Source organism: Euprymna scolopes, chromosome 36, assembly GCF_053919585.1.
Source record: "Euprymna scolopes isolate OS-2025 chromosome 36, ASM5391958v1, whole genome shotgun sequence".
Lineage (NCBI taxonomy): Eukaryota > Metazoa > Mollusca > Cephalopoda > Sepiida > Sepiolidae > Euprymna > Euprymna scolopes.
Window position 1 is genome coordinate 4,917,708 of NC_136517.1, and position 17,389 is coordinate 4,935,096.

The 17,389-nt window shown below is 31.1% G+C and overlaps 1 protein-coding gene across 32 annotated transcripts in view; it reads left to right on the top strand.

Moving 5' to 3' along the window:
• The window catches only part of LOC145260301 (phosphofurin acidic cluster sorting protein 2-like), a 459,714-nt gene that overhangs the window by 349,915 nt on the left and 92,410 nt on the right, over window positions 1-17,389 (top strand). For 22 of the 32 annotated variants that reach the window (XM_080118156.1, XM_080118160.1, XM_080118163.1 and 19 more), the window contains 3 exons: window positions 583-731; window positions 7,911-7,962; window positions 16,412-16,474. In XM_080118156.1, the coding sequence (XP_079974282.1) occupies window positions 583-731; window positions 7,911-7,962; window positions 16,412-16,474 (264 nt within the window). The remainder of the gene's footprint in view (window positions 1-582; window positions 732-7,910; window positions 7,963-16,411; window positions 16,475-17,389) is intronic. The other 10 variants (XM_080118172.1, XM_080118181.1, XM_080118176.1 and 7 more) reach the window with 1 other exon arrangement.

The following is a 17,389-nucleotide window of genomic DNA, read 5'->3' on the forward strand; positions in this document are numbered from 1 at the left end:
GGGAGATCTCAAAGGAGGCGACAGCCTGGTGGACAGTACATTGCCATGTATCATGGTCAGCAGCGAGATAGACCACTGGAGGTGGTCAATGTGGCAGTTACCGAAGGACTTCTTCACTCTGCTCATCTTCTAAAACGAGTATGAACTTCAGCCATCCTATATTGAGACAGATGGTTTGAAAATGAGTCTCTCATCCTTTATTATAATTAAAAGCTATATATATATATAATTATATTTTTGTCTGCGGAAATAATTATATATGGCTTAATCATGCCGACACACTAGTTCCTGTTAGATTACTGAACTTAAGTATCATTGAACCCGGTCAGTACTAAAATGGGCGACCGTTTGGAAATATCAGTTCCTGTATGTGCTCTCTGTATGTCCATAAATTTTTTTCCCATTCTTTCTATTTTCCACACATTTTTCCTTTTTGCCTGTCATTCATATATGAAAAATAAAATTCTATCATTTTTTATGAATATCAATGGTGAAACATTTCCCCCCTCCCACATCATTGTGAATGTCTGTAGACTAGTGAAATAATCTTGATATTTTTTTTATTTCCTTTCTATTTTTTAGGCTCTGGATTCTGAAGCTGACCATGAATTAGTGGATCCTGACCACAACCAACATGACATTGAAGATTTATTAGATTTTGAAGATCTAAGTGACAGTGGACCTGAACTGGATACACTCAGTGTCATCTCGACACCTAAACCTCAATTAAGGTAAGCGTTAGTGTGAAACAACTTCATTATTGTTTGAAGTCGATATGGATTCATAAGATCAATTTCTACTTATTTTGTAAACATTGTTGATTTTGATGACAAAGGGATGTGCACATGTTGTAGTTTGCTTAAAGTATTGTGTGTAGAGTATAGATCAGTTTCAGGTTTAAAAGACTGTGATAATTTTTAGGTTATCGACGCTGGCTCAGTTGAAAGAATGAGGGGACAACGAGATGGAGTTTCATTCTATATCCAAAAAACAACTTTGTCGTCTTCATTAGTAGCGTGTACTCGGGAGGAACGGGTTATTAGCTGGAAATGTTTTTGTGTGTAAGGATAGCATGTTGGCGGAGAGAATAGTTTAGTTTACACATGTTGTAGCCAGTTGTAGTCGGAATGGAGAATTAGACAGTTCTGCGATGTAGATAAGCTTAGCCTGTTAATGGAGAAAGAAAGGGAAAGGTATTCAGTGTGCGTCTTGTCTATGTATCGACGTGAGTATTCCTGTAGCTTGTAAAGAAAGTTTGTGCGTGTACCATGTGTTGTGACAAAGGATGAAAGAGTCCTGCGACGTAGATTAGATATCCAACAAGCCTATAGAAAGAGAAAGGGTTCAGTGTATTCGTATTGTGGGAGCGTGCATCTGATAGTAGAGACGGAGTAAAGGGTTAGTGTCTTGTGGTGGGAAAGAGTATGTAAAGGAGTGTGTGAAGCAGACGTGGAAGCAAGTTTTGATGGTAGCCATGTTGGCTTGTGGTACTCATATTAGTCTGGGGCCAAAGGCCCAGGTAAATGTCTACTGCCAGCGAAAGCTAGGGAAGCGTTGCTGATTTCGCCTTTTATGCCTTTATGTCACGTGATTGAGAGCTGACCTCTGGTTGGATAAGCCATAAAGGAAATGGATTTCAAATCTCGAGCCGCAAGATCTAGCTCCTGCCTGTGATTGTAGCAAGTTTCGACTGCTACAAATGTCTCTGAGAAATGAGATGATAATAAAGAAACGATATGTAATATAATTTTCTTTTCTTCTCAACTGATTGTGATTTCATTCATCTTTAATCGATTGCATGTTATATGGCATCCAAGTTTTTTTTCTATATTTTCAAAGTTAATATATAAATATAAAAATTACAATTAAATTTACCAAAATGATCCAAGATGGCAAAACTAAAATATATTATAAATATTAAAGAATTAATATTTATAAAGTAATCTCAACCAGATGTAAAAGCTTGATAAAACCAAATAGGAGATAGTTTTTAATAAAGTACATACATATATTGGTGCTACTTCAACATTAAGAAAAGAATATCAAACCACATTTCTTCTTTTAATAACCATAATTCTAATAATAACTAAAGAACTTCTCTAACCACTTTAATTAAAAACTTAACTCTAATAATACCCCCTTCTCAATCAAATCGACTATCATAAAAAAGTTAAGTCTCATACTCCAGGCTCTAAGTTATGTTGCCTCTGCACAACCGAAGCTATAACTATAATTACTTCCCCTCAAAGTAACAATATAATAAATTCTAAAAACGAACTGATCTCTTTCTGTAAACATAAGTCCAAATTTGATTATGGTAATTTTGAAATTACATAGTTATTACTTTAACCTTTCAGATAGATATATAATTCTTCTTTATCTTTATCGTTTTTTCTACATACTTTCTTAATACTTTATAACTTAATAATCCTTTATTTTAATTCTTTATTTCTTCTTTGCTTGGCCGGTTTTTTATCTGCAATTTCCATTTTAGTCTTTAAATATTCCTATCTATCTAATATATCAATCTACCCACGCATTCATATCCTATATGTATACTTACTTATATTTTACTATATGCATTTACTTACTTACTTGCTTTATCCGGAATTTGCAGATACCAGCCATCCTCTCCCCTCAAAAAAAATTTTATTCTTTTATTTTATTTTTTATTTATTATTTATTTTTTATTTATTTATTTATTAATTTATTTTTTTCATTTAGTGTCTTTTAACAACTCTTGCTGACATTTTCTTAAGTAATAACCTGTACATTTCAGTTGACCTATTTTTTTGCTCTATATTTTTCGCGCCTTTTAGCATCATTTTGTCTGGGTCATTTTGACATTTGCTTTTCTATTTTCTATTTAATTCTATCCCTATTTAATTTTTTTTTCTCTCTACTTCACAATTTTTTTTCTCTTCTTCACTGATCTTTCTTAATTACATTTTGTCTTGGCAGCCGTGTCAAACGCATATCTTATTTTTCTTTTATTAATATTACTGGAATTTTTTCCCCTTTTCCTTGTACATATTTGTGAATTATTACATGGATTTCAGCCTTTTGGATTATTTTGGACCATCTTCCAATTATGTGATTTCCTTGGATTTTACTTGTGCGAATGGAAATTCAATTAACTTTCCTGGATTTATATCTACCGTCATTGGATAATTTACCTTTCACCAGACTATCCATTCACGTGTAATCACCTTTTTCTTCACCATATTCCCTCTGCTTCACTTTTTGTTATCAAGTAAGATCTTTGACTGACTTGCAGTTTCATCAAATGCTTTTGTATGCAAAATCCGATCCCGCATTTTGCTAATTCCTACCCTCTGATGAGAAGGAAAGTATTTCTTCGAAACTCAGCAGATTAAGGACTATCCACTTAAATGTTTCCTTTTCAGATTAAATATGTTTTTAACTCTTTTTCAAAGTGTTTTTTAACATGTTTTATTAACTGTTTGCTCTTATATATATATATATATATATATATATATATATATATATATATATATAATGTTTAGTCATATCGTTAAAAACATTATTTCGTAAGGTTAATTTGGAAATATTAGAAAACCAAGGTATTTTATTAAATGATTAAAATCTTTTTTTCCGAAACTTTTAGTGTAAGACACTTTTTTCAAAGAATGATTTTAACTAAACTCCTATTTAAAATTCATGTCAACTATGCAAACCCACACATCGATTCTAGATTGACAACAACCACCAATAACACTGGATGTATCCTTTTCTCTCTGTTAGCTGCTCCCCTGACTGTACTAACCTGCAGAGGTTTAAATGTAATGTGAACAGATATCTCGCTGCTCGACTCCCCACAGTCCCCAGAAGCAAAGTCCCAAATAGTAACCACTTACATTCCAAGTGGCCATATGACTTGTTTGGAGTGAAAAAAGTATTAAAAAAAGTTTAAACAAAAGGGACGACAAAAATGTTACTTTTTTGAAAACAAAATATAATCATGTCACATTTCATTATTACGATTTGTGTGTTGATTTTTTTTTGCGGACTGTTATGCTCATTTTCATAGTTATTTCACCATGTTTTGGTCAACTATTCCTCTGGCCTGCCTTGGGTAGGGTTAAAACCGCTATCTTCAGAAAATGCTTACCTGGAATTGTAGAAACTTAACCCCTCTACCCACTGCGCCATGGGCCCTGAAACAACAATTTTGAAGATGAGGAGATGTCAAAAAAAAAAAAAAAAATACACAAATTATGAAGCCTCGTCTCAAAAGATTCCAAAAAATAAAATGTTAAGATTTGTTTATGATTTATTAAAAAAAAAACAAGGTGGGGGCAGGTATTGCTACAAAGTACATACATATTCCCTCAGTCAGTAGATAAATAATGAAGACTACATGGAGGAGGAGGAAATATTTTTTATCCTTTCCCTGAAGAAGAGTTTGAATATTTTGCTAACTTAAAAATTGTTTATTTTCATGTGGGATAGGTCAAGCTCATTATTGCTCATGCAAAACTACAGAAGCAATCGCAGAACAAAAGGAGGCTTTTTCTAATTTATAAAAAATAGTCAACATGAAAATGTTTAAAAAATGCTTTTGTACAAAAACGCTAACTTGTTTCGTGAGTTTTCTCGTCTTTTCAGTCAGTGATTAAATGTTTTTGCTAACGAGTAACTCTCAGATCTAAATTAAGAATTTATAACGCCTTGTTTACACTGTTATATGAAAGTGAAACTTGGCATCTCAAAATCAGCCAGGAGAATAAATTAAATTTGTTTGATTCCAAGTGCCTTAGAAAGATTCTATGGATTGAATCATCAACCAAGAAGTCAGATCGCACTAATCAGCAGGTAATATAATTTGCAAACGACGTCTAGGCTGTCTTGGACATACACTAAGATTGATTCCAGAGAGAGTTGCTTACCAAGGGCTCCAATGGATCCCTGATGGAAAAAGAGAAAAACTAAAAGTTAACTGGAAACGGATGAGGGATTTGATTGCAATGGGAAGTAACCGAAGGGATGCTGCGGATCTGGATTCAAATCTAAAACAATCGTATAATTTGACTGCAACAAGCATCGCAAGACATGGGAGTTCCTAAGTCTAACAAGCAATGCCCATCTTAATTCAACCTCAGATTCTACGCTCTGATCATGAAGCTGTCTCAGCATTTATGACTAAGTTTGTGTATTCGTAAAAACATTGTGCAAATAAAAATGATGTTGCTTTTCTGTGCTTGCCTTCACGCAGAACTTTCTCAGCTACTTTTGTCTGCTAGTTATGCACCACTTCGGGAACCATCAAAGCCAGCGGGACATCAGATGAAACTTCCTGGTATTTAGAATATTGGCTTTCAAAATTTAGTGGTTGAAAAAAAGGTTTTCATAAACTTTTAAAGTCCAATATTCATATTTTGTCACATTTATAATAGCTCCATACCATGTACAACAAGTGAAAGCATATTTCTTAGACATAATGCTCCCAATGATGTCTGAACGGTCTTAGACATCGCTGGCTTCCTGTTGATCCTAGAACTGAAACTCGATAGAGAGGTGGCAAACAGCCTGATGGCCTGATAACATTTCCTTTTGCAAACGACAAATTGCAAATACAAGATGTGACTTGTATTGATGTTTTTAGCATCTTCGTTAGTAACGGAATCGACAACAAACATTAACCATATAGTAACATCAGTAGAGGACTGCAATCAAAATGTGTGTTTTCAACAGATTCATATTCCATCCAATTGAAGTGGAGACGAGTGGCATGATCAACACTGTCACGCTGAACTTCTTCAACCAACTTAATCTAATAATAATGACCTGCACTACAGCAGAGACCATCGTAAACTGATTTGCCTATATGAGCACCTCTCCGTTGCCATTATGCAATGGAATGCCTTGAGCCTGCTCTTGGCCTGCTATGCCACTAGATAATCTTCTAAAACTTCCTGGTATTCCGAATATAGACATTTAAATTTGGTGGCTAAAAAGATTTTCATAACCGTTTTAATTAATATCTAATAATCATATTTTGTCAAATGTTGAATTACAAATTTATTCAATAGAAATTCTCTTTGTTAGATGCTGTAGTAATCTTCCTAAGAACAATTATTATTAATATATATACTAGCAAAAGTATCCGTTGTTGACTGGGTTCAAAAACAGCCTACAGAAAATGGACTCTGATTTATGAAAGTATGATAGGTTATGAAAAGGAAGGGTTGTAAATTTGGGTTGAATTTGGGGGTATCAAAACCAAAGCAAAATATGATGAAAGTAAAAATAAAATAGATAAACCCCATAATTTATTATACCATACCTGTTCACACTGAAACACTTATCACAATATTCTGTGGATCTATATTAAAAAACCTTGTTAAACTTTGTGACATATTTCCATTCTATGGAGGTCAGGTGCGAACGAACACCCCATAATTTTATTATACCATATTTCTTCAAACTGAAACATAATTATCAAAGTATACTTAAGCAGATAGATATGAAAAGTCTTTATTAAAGTTTGTACCTATTTCCATTCTATGGAGGCCAGGCGCGAACGCAGACCCCACAATTTTATTATACCATCCCTATTTAAGTTATAACATACTTATCAAAGTATTATGTACATCTATATCAAAAACACTTGTAAACGTTTTTTTTTTTTTTTAATTTTTAAATTTTTTATTTCCGTACTTTGTGGACCAGGCGCGAACACAGACCCCACAATTTTAATGAACCACTGTTTGGCCAGATCAAAGTACCCATTCCTGTGTCTCGATACATCTTCTATCATATGTAATCAGTTTTTTAAAATAGTCAACTAGGAGCCTATTCGTGACCAGACACACACACGCACACACATTCAGCTTTATATTATAGGTATAGGGTGACCCCCCCAAAAACGGGCCCCCACTATTATTAGGCCCCGTTTCTTAGTGTTTTGTCCAAATGAAATGAAACTTTGGTCATAACTAGTTTATTATATTCAAAACATCACATCAAAACACTAGGGTCTTTGGCCTTTTCTTCTCCGTTCTACAGCATATGTTATAGATGGCCTCTATTTAGCTTTTGTTTTTTGTTTTTTTTTGGGTCACTCTGTATATGACAAAAAGTCTATATTTCAAATTTCAAGATACTGTCCATCTTACCGTTTATTTCTTTAAGTATGTTAAAATGTTCAATTCTTGACAGCACCTGTTTCGTAGCGCAGAATCATTCACATAATTATTATGTCAATTTTTTTTTATTTATTCCACCCTTAACTCATCAGAAGAAAAAGAATTCATCAACTTTAAAAGAAAATAAAGGAATATGGCATGATTACAAAATCCGTAAATTGGAAGAGAAGTTGCAATTGTGTTTTCTTTTAGTTATGCCATCTTTTTATATTTATATATATATATATATATATATATATATATATCTCACAACGTTTCAGCGTTTTGCCCTCCGGCCTTCGTCAGGTGTTTTGTATCGAACTGGGGAACCATTTGTGACAATAACAACCAAGATGAGGAAGTCAGTCCGACAATCTCAATCAATGAAAACACCTCATCTCAAAAATACAGACAATTACTAATATATATATATATTTGTGTGTGGAATGGTCTCTACCAAACTACTGTCAATTTTTGGTCTACAGACTTAGAATTAGATGTACAAACTGTAATCATATGACACATTTGAAAATATTAAGAATTTGAAACCATACCACTGGATCCTGCATTAAATAACTTGAAAAGGGAAAATATGCTGTAAAGTAATAGCAACACCATCAAGACCACGCAAAAAATAACTATTTAGCCAGTCTAATTATTTACTTTTGATACCATTTGGAAATATAATATTTTTTGTATATTTCACTTTTAATGCTCCATTATTTATTTATTTATTTATTTTTATTTTTTTTTTTTTTTCAGACCATTCTTTACTGCTCGGAGTAATTTCAATGAAATTCCTGATGTGCCAAAGGTAAATGTTGATTTGCCTTTTTTGAAAGTTCATTTATTTATTCACATAAATTCGTCAGAAAACCTTTCAACAATGACCAAAAAAAATTTTATAGATTGAAACATTAAAATGAATGAGAAAGCAGATGTTATTTAATCACATTTGTTTTAAATTTAAAAAAAATGCTTATTTTATATATATATATATATATATATATATATATATTTATATATATATATTTGCAAAAATCAGAATAACAAAATATAAAATAACATCATACGGTGTATTTCTTTGTGTTAAAATTGTTTCATAACTATTCTGACAAAATTAAACATATCATTTAAATATATTCCAAAAATAGCTACTCTTCAGACACTAAAATACATTTGTCATATATACATGAACATATTCATAATCCCTAAAAAAAAAAAAATAAATAAATAAGAGGAATGAGGTGAGTCAACTGCTTGATCTCTTAAATATAGAGATTAGGAATATGTTCATATTTATATGGCAAATGTATTTTGGTGTCTGAAGAGTAGCTATGTTTGGAATATATTTAAATAATGTTTAAATTTGTCTGAATGGTTATGAAACAGTTGTAACACAAAGAAATACGCAATATGATGTCCTTATTTTATATTTTGTTGTCTTGATTGTTTGCAAAAATATCATGCATGCTTGATTGTTAAAACCAATAATTATGAAGCTTGATTGACTGAGTCAATTAATATTGACTTTGATTTTATTGGTATATGAACACTACCGGAATTTTGATATATGAAAATTTTGGTCAAAAAAATATTAATCAGAGATATATATATTTTTTTTTGTGGAAATATGATTTTTTTTTTTTTTTTTTTTCAATTATATTTCAATTTTTTATATACTAATCCTTAATTCATAAATCTCAATGAAATTACTGAGCATATAACAAACAAATGACAGAAGTCTATATTTCAACTTCCATGATGTTGACCATCTTACAATTTATTCCTTTAATTACATTGATATTCACAATTCTTTACAGCAACTGTTTCGTAGCACAAAACTATTCATTTAATTATTATATCAATCAATGAACCTATTCTGCCCTTAGGTTGTCAGAAAAAATAGCAACTATCAATCCACCAAAAGAAAATAAAATGCATTTGGGCATGATTACAAAATCTGAAAATTAAATAATTTTGCGCTATGAAGCAGTTGCTATCAAGAATTGCAAATGCCAACGCAATTAAAGGAATAAATTGTAAGATGGTTAATATCATGAAATTTGGAATATAGACTTTTGTCATTCATTTGTTATATATATTTATTATATTTTCGTCATATCAATGCATATTTTTTTAATAAAATCTAATAAGGTGTTGTTTTAATTTTTAACATTTTTGGAAGACAAAATAAAGAAAATGGAAGACGAATAAAAACGTGAACAGTTTTTGATCGTTTTTTTCATTTCTCTGTATTGTTCTGGATATGGAATATAGTATGTAGTGTTAATTCTGTGTTTTAGCAAAAGTTGAATATTTTTTCTTTGGTTTGAAACAAAATATTCATTGATGCAGCTTTCAAAAATACAGTTTCCATTATTTATAAGCTGCTTTATTACAACCGCTTTTTTCAACAATAAAACCAGAGAAATAATATTTAACCTTATGTAAAACATAGAATTAATGCCAGACAGCATATCCAGAAAAAATGGATAAAAAAAAAAATGGAGAAGCACTAAAAATGATCCTGTTCACAATATTTCCAAGATATTGTTTTTAGAAATATATTAATAACCGTTTAATAACTTATCAAGTTTTATTTTCAAAATATGCATTTACATGGCTTTCAGAAACACGAGTCCATTTCCATAATGCTTCTTCTAATAAATGATAAAATTTTATTTTTATTTTAGATCATGGTTTATTAAGGATGTCTCAAATATTTTATTGATATTTTTATGCATTTGACAATTGTTATTTTTTACGTTACAAACTGTTTTCTTATCTTGATTGCAGCCAGTTTCATGATATTTCAGCCATTCAACTCTCTTGCCTTCTTCACGTGTATCTTGTTGAATTACTCTCCACATAACTATAATCGTAGACACACGGCCATATACCACAACCTCCATCTTTATTTCCCAGTCAATAATCCACAACAACAAGCAAGGGAGATAACTATTAACACAAAGAACAGAACTCTTTTTTCTTAGTACTAAGGGAGACAACACATTTTGTTGTGATCGGTTGGTAATCTTTTAAGGATTTTCAATTAAAACTTTTTGGTTCACCTTGTTCTTGTTCTTCATTCCATACCTTTTATATATCGAGTATCACTCCATTTTTTTTTTTTTTTCACATTCCTTCACCTGAGATTGAACTCACAATCATTAGGCATAATTCATTCTAGATTATATCTTAATTAACACCTATATCCACTTGATCACGCACTCAGAGCGTTACTATGACAAAAGTCACCTGAAGAAGGCCAAGGATGACAAGGGTTGAAAAATGAAAATGGCAACAGACAAGATGAACCGACACAGTCTAAAGTATGCAAACTTTGTTTCAAGTCTTTTTTAGATAACGATTGATAATTTCGATTATTTGGACTAGTGTTCTCATTTTGGATGTTAGTCTCATAGTATTTTAACTAATGTTACTTTCTCCAAATGTATCTTGTCAAACGCTGAAATCATGGCTGACAGAATAAGAGCAATCGACTCTCATGGGGCCCGTTTAAAATTCTGTTCCAATTCCAGAGTTCAACAAGATATACATGCAGAAGTTACATTGGTGTAAACATGAGGATCACGTCCAAGATGAAAACGATAGTTTGTTTGAATCCGAATAATCCGAATAGTACAGATGTTTGTATTTATCTTCTAGAATTTTATTAGATGACAACTATTTTAATTGTTTGAACTACTATTCTCTTCTTGGTAGTCATATTGACGTTTCAACTGATATAACCTTCTTCAACCTTCGTCTTTTTTAAAAGCGAAACTTCAGTCATGACCAGAGAGAAGTGCTACATTACCGCATTCTTAGTTATTGTCGTTAAGGTTCCCAAGTACAACCCAAAGCATCAAAGTCCAAAAGGATGAACCTAGATGATAATAATTAAGAATAACAGAAATGAACCATTCCACCTGATCATGGCTGAGGGAATGGGAACAATCTTTCCCCATGAATGAAATAAAAGGGGTTCAGTAGGAAATTGTGTCAAAAGTTGCCAAGTTGGATAAGAAGGTTTGAAGTTAGATTTATGGAAACAGTGTGAATATGACAACTAAGAGTAAAATTATCGTCTGAATGAATCGGAATCTCGCAAATTTGTATTTGTTTCATCGTTTCCTTTCTGTCTTCTTCCTTGTTGCAATTCATCTCAGGTGAGAATTCTTTCCTCATTGCTTCAGCAACAGAACAATCCAAGCATGCGTAAATTCGTGCCACTTCTGTGCAGTCGTCTTGAGTCTTAAAAGTATTTAGCCTTATCCTTAGGGATTGTCGTAGTGATCGCTGTTGTTGTTAGTGTTGTGTCATATTAGGTGTGTGTGTGTGTGAGTGTCATACTGGAATGATATTTATAGCAACCCTTGTTTGATGGTGTACGTTCAGCCGTTGCCTTGCTCGTTGGTTCGTATTTGTAACTCTGTCTTTTCTTACAGACATTGTTCCCGCATTTTTTATCCAATCTTTTCTTTATTCAACAGTTTTCAGAGGATTTCAGAGATTTTACCTGTTGATTTTTTTTAAAAAATCAATTTGGTTACAAGCATATTAATGTGTGCCGTCCGCATAAACTTTGCATTTAAAATATACAAATCTGACCATGATATAAGGGATGGGGGTGGGGACTATTATTTTATGAAATGACCTACACTTGTATCCACTGGCCACTGTGGGCTGAGAGATGTTTTGACTATATTTGTCCTATGTATTTTAGATTTTAGGAGAATAGAAAGTGGGCCTTAGGTTTACTTTCGGCAAATAACTAATAACTCTCATTTCCCATATTTTGTCTTTAGTTCTCACATTCCATGAGTGATGTTTTAAAGGGGAAAGAATTGCTGTTTTCTGGGTTGATATCTATCCATCTAACACTTATTGTTGGCTCATTTTTTTTTATATCAAGTGGCTTTATGACATGTCTGGGGCTATTTCTATTAAAAAAAAATGCAAGAGGTTAGGGTTAAAAACAAAAAATTGCAACAGGGTGTGTGATTATCTTAATGGGTACAGTTAAGGACTAAAGACAATCGATCCATTTTGTGCAATTACACATAGGGAAAGGCATGAACTACAATCTCCCTTCAGCTATGGATAAAATAAAGACTTGTCTTCGACTAATCGTATGCAATTTATTTTCTATTTTGACATTAAATCTCAAAAAGAGACAAAACTTTAAAAAAAAAAAGAAATTGTTGGAAAAAAAAATTTCCAAGAAAAATGTTAACTTTTCAGATTCTATTAAGTTATTAGTTTTGACTAATCTTTTAATTGTATTTGCAATTAATAACTTTTTATCAAAATAACTGTTAGCATATATATATATATATATATATAGAGAGAGAGAGAGAGGTAATTAGACTGGAAGTCTGGTTGCATTTTTAAGTAATATCCAAATTAGCGTCCATAAATCAGATGTTATTTTTAAATGCAGTAAAACATTTTATTTATCCAGCGTCTTATTTTTAAAAATAAACAGTAAATAATTAATTCAATCATTTGTGACCAAAAAACAAGGATAACAACATGCCTATATATATATATATATATATATATATATATATATATATATATATATACATATATATATAGTGACAAAATTAAAAACAATTATTGACATCCTATTCACATAAAGGTATTTAAAAAAAAAATGTTTCTTCAAAATAATTTTCTTTCTAGATATAAATCTCTTTCTTCAAAATGTAACTTTCCAATTTGTTTATATCACATAATATTCATCCTATGTAAAAATTCTTTTCATTATCAATACACAATTTACATAAAAAAAATTGTATGTTTCTATTTTCAGATTCCTCCACCTTACTTATTACAAAAATGCTAGTTTATTTTGGTGTCTTACCCTATCCCCACCCCATTTGTGCTGATGAGGAAACAATATTTAAAAAAAAAAACATTTATTGTCAATAATTGTCAATATTGATAAAATAATATTGTTTCCAAAACAATCGTACACTCAATTTGATATTTGGTTTCTCCTTTTGAAACTGTTTCAAAATTTACAATTATTAATCTATATTAATGTTGGGACGATTAATCGGATTCGGAAACATCGGAAGATTTGGAGGTATTGGTATTGATTTTAAATTACCAGTAAAGCTAAAATCGATAGATCACCCCCCACAAGTGTATTTTGACGTTTAGGAAAATTTCTGCAGATTTAACATTTGTTTTTACGAATATCAGGGGAAATAATTATCTTATAGTTAAATAATAGGAGACTTATAAAGAATCGGAATCAGTAATTTAGCACGGAATCGGGGAAAAATATTGGAATCGTCCCATCACTATGTGTGTATATATATATATATATATATATATATATATATATATATATATATATTATGTTATAGAAACAAAGTTTTTACATAGTTCAAATTGATTCTTATAACAGTATCTACAGCAAAATGAATTTCAATATTAAAATTTTTTATTATTCAAAAAATAACAATAGGTTTAAATAAAACAACACGAAAATTAAATTTAATATGAATTTTAGAGAAAAAAAACCCTCATATACATATTAGTGATGGGACGATTCTGATATAATTACTGATTCTGATTCTTTATAAATTTCTAAATATTTAACTGAAGTTATTTTTTTTTTCTCGTGTTAAATGTGCATATCTTTTTTCAAGCGTAAAAGCAAACTGGGGGTGGGAGTGATCTGTAAATTTTAGTTTTACTAGTAGTTTAAAATCAATAAAGATTTATTTTTACTCCCAGTAGTGGAAGATTGTTTTAAACAAAATCAAATAAAGAAAGATAATTAAAGGAATCGTTTTGGGCATCGGAAAATATGCACGTTTTTCTGATGCTCCAAAAAGTTGCGATTTTTCCGATTCCAATTAATCGTCCCAACACTAAGACATATCTTTAAAATATTATGAATTAACAATTATTGCCTGTCAAACCTGAAATAATTTTCCAAAATGTTTGTCATAATACTTCCCTTATTCACGTGAACAAAATTCTGACCCCAGAATTCAGCTTGCTAACCGGTCTCCCCAACACTCTGGTGCCTCACTGTCTACAAATACTGCCCCCCCTCCCACCATGTGACTATTTAAATTTCTCTTCAACTTTTCTAGTCTACATGTTCGTTTGCTCCCTCACCTGATGATGACTTGACACCGAATCAAAAATATTCATGACACACCATATTTAACAATGTTTAAATTTATTTAAAAAATGGTACCCAAATACACGTCTCCTATTCATAGATTAAATTCTTTGGTAGAGCAAATTAGTTTCCACCTCATGTAAATAATAGATTTCTCTCGGTTACTGGTAGTGTTATAAATATGTAAACAAAAGTACACATATATATATATATATATATATATATATATATATATATATATATATATATATATATATATAGTGGGAGGGAGCTAAGCATAAAATGATTAGCGTTCATTTTCAGTGAAATATTTTTTTTTTTTTTTTTTTCTATTCTGCTTTTTACATTTTTACAATGAACTTTCTTCTGAATATTATTTGAAATGGTGATGTTTCAAAGAAATCTTAGGAAAAAAGATATTTCTTGTGAACCATACAGCAGTTTAAATGAGCTGCAAGTTTCGTTACAGTGTGTTAGCTTTTATGGATTATTTGAAATTTTGTACACCTATTTGTGGTAGTAAGTAATATAATAATAATAATAACTAATGGGTTTGTCAGAGACGCACAACCGGGGAAAGTAATTCTTGGCAGGTCTTAGTGACATTACAAGCGGAGTTAATGAACAACAATGACAAGCACAGTGGGTCGTTTGTTGTGATCTGCACTAACCAGACACTGACCAACAATAACAGATTGAATAAAGTACTGATTAAATTAATGTTTCTTCATTCAAGACTTTCTAAATTACAAGTTTACGAGCTATGAGAGAAATCAGTCATTATTTTCTTTGGTTATCTATCAGACCTTACCCTGTTCTTGCAGTCCTTTTTTGTATTCGTTTGCAGTAAAAGTTCTATTTTACCTTATTCCTTTTGCTGGTGGCTTTTCACTTTGACATTACCTTTTGTTATTCATATTCTTTGGGATTTCTTTCTTCTCTTCCATATAATAAATTTGATGTTTTTCTTTTTCTTTAAATTTAAAAAAAATTAATTCTGTTAAATATTCTTCAATCATGTAAACTGCAAGGCAGCCATTTTGCTCTGCTCTTGTTCTCTTTGTTTCCTTGTTATTAATCTTCTTCTTTTATCAAATTACTCTTTCCATATGAGAAAGAGTTGATCCGTTTTGAATAAGGTTATCCTGCATTTGGTAGGTATTTCCTCTGCACTCTCTTTACTACATTCTCTCTCTCCCCCTCTTTCTCTCTCTCTCCCCCTCTTTCTCTCTCTCTCCCCCTCTTTCTCTCTCTCTCCCCCTCTTTCTCTCTCTCTCCCCCTCTTTCTCTCTCTCTCTCTCTCTCCCTCTCTCTCTCTCTCTCTCTCTCTCTCTCTCTCTCTCTCTCTCTCTCTCTCTCTCTCTCTCTCTCTCTCTCTCTCTCTCTCTCTCTCTCTCCCCTACTATTACCTCTTTTCTTTCTCTTTTCGGCACTTCTTTTACAATCACATCACCATGAAAAAACTGCCTAATTATTTTTTTAAATAATTATATTCTAGGCGTCGATACTTCAAATCATAAACTCTTAAAGTCTTGATGCCATTCAATAGCAAACAAATACTGTTTATTTTATATGAAAAAAAATTTCTTAATATATCACGGGTTTCAGCCATGTTATCCATCTCTGTATTAAACTACAATAGCACAAATAAAAATGTCAATTATTTTAATATTTTAGTGCTTGATAGACTTATTTCTCAAGTCTTCTCTAATTATGAGGAATTACTATTCGGAAATCAAGTCAGAAAAGTTAACTTTTAAATTATTTGCATTTTAATGAATTTTGCAACTTAAATAAAATTCTGTAATGGAATTTTTAAACTTGTGATACATTACCCCCCCCCTCACTGCTGTCTTAAGACTAGAGTAAACAATATGGCCGAAACTCATAATGGAATCACATATTAAGAAATATTTGACAATAAAATAACTTATGCACCAAGATTTTGATACTTTGTGTATATCGAGATATGCATGCCTTAAATAGGATTATTTGAAAAAAATATAGTGTTTTTTGTATTCATGGTGGAGTGGTTGTAGATGAGCCTCCTTTTCTGTTTGAGATCTTGGGAATAATTTTGTTATCTTTGAATTCCATTTATTAACAGGGCAATCCCGTGAAATGCGTTACTGACGACAACTTGAAGAGAACCGATTCGGACAGTCATGCGGTATGTGCTGTCCTGAGGCTCTGAAAGTTTTTCAAACATTTGCTTGCACTTTTTTTAAAACTTTTCACTTCCAGTTTGGAAGTTCTCATATTTCAATTTTGCTAAAAATAAGAAAAGAATTAAATAAAACAGCTTCTAAATTTATTTCTCATTTTTCTTATATTTTTAATTAAAATATTATCCTGAATCTCCTTGAATTAACAAAAAAAAAAAATTCTTTCACTCACTACATTTTGTTGAAACTATTTTTTGCCACATATACATATTAGTTTGAACTTTTAATTTTTATCTAAAATTGAATCGAATAATTTTTAATTTGTGTCAATTATTTCAGATTAAACTCAACCTTAAAAAAACAACTGTTAAACTTTTAAGTGCATTTTGTATTGCAAACCCATAAAAAATGTTTGTTTAAAATATTTCTAATAAGTTTTTGGATATTTTTAGTCTCACTTTTTAATGGCTCGTTGGATTTCAGACACTTAAAATATAAAGTTGTATATATCCTTCCTCCAGCTATGGATTCGGTAAAATAAGGAGATTAGAAAGTAGACCATGGATTTACTTTTGGTAGCCTTGTAACTTCCCTAATTTTGTCCTTTAGTCCTCACATTCCATGAGCAATATTTCTGAAAAAGGGGTAGGAATTGGTGTTTTCTGAGTTTAAGTCCCTCCCTATAACACTTATTCTTAGATAGTTTTTTTTTTTTTACCTTGAAGTAATATTTTTATTTTATTTTTTGCTCCTTGCATCAAGTGGCTTCATATGTTGTCTGGAGCAATTTCCATAAAAACAGAATTTTACATCAAGAATAAAATCTTGAATAATTTAGAATTACATTTTTAACAAATATTGTACTCAAAATTCAAGTTAAGTAACAATGAAAAGCTAGAGTCATCACTTTGTTATTTGAT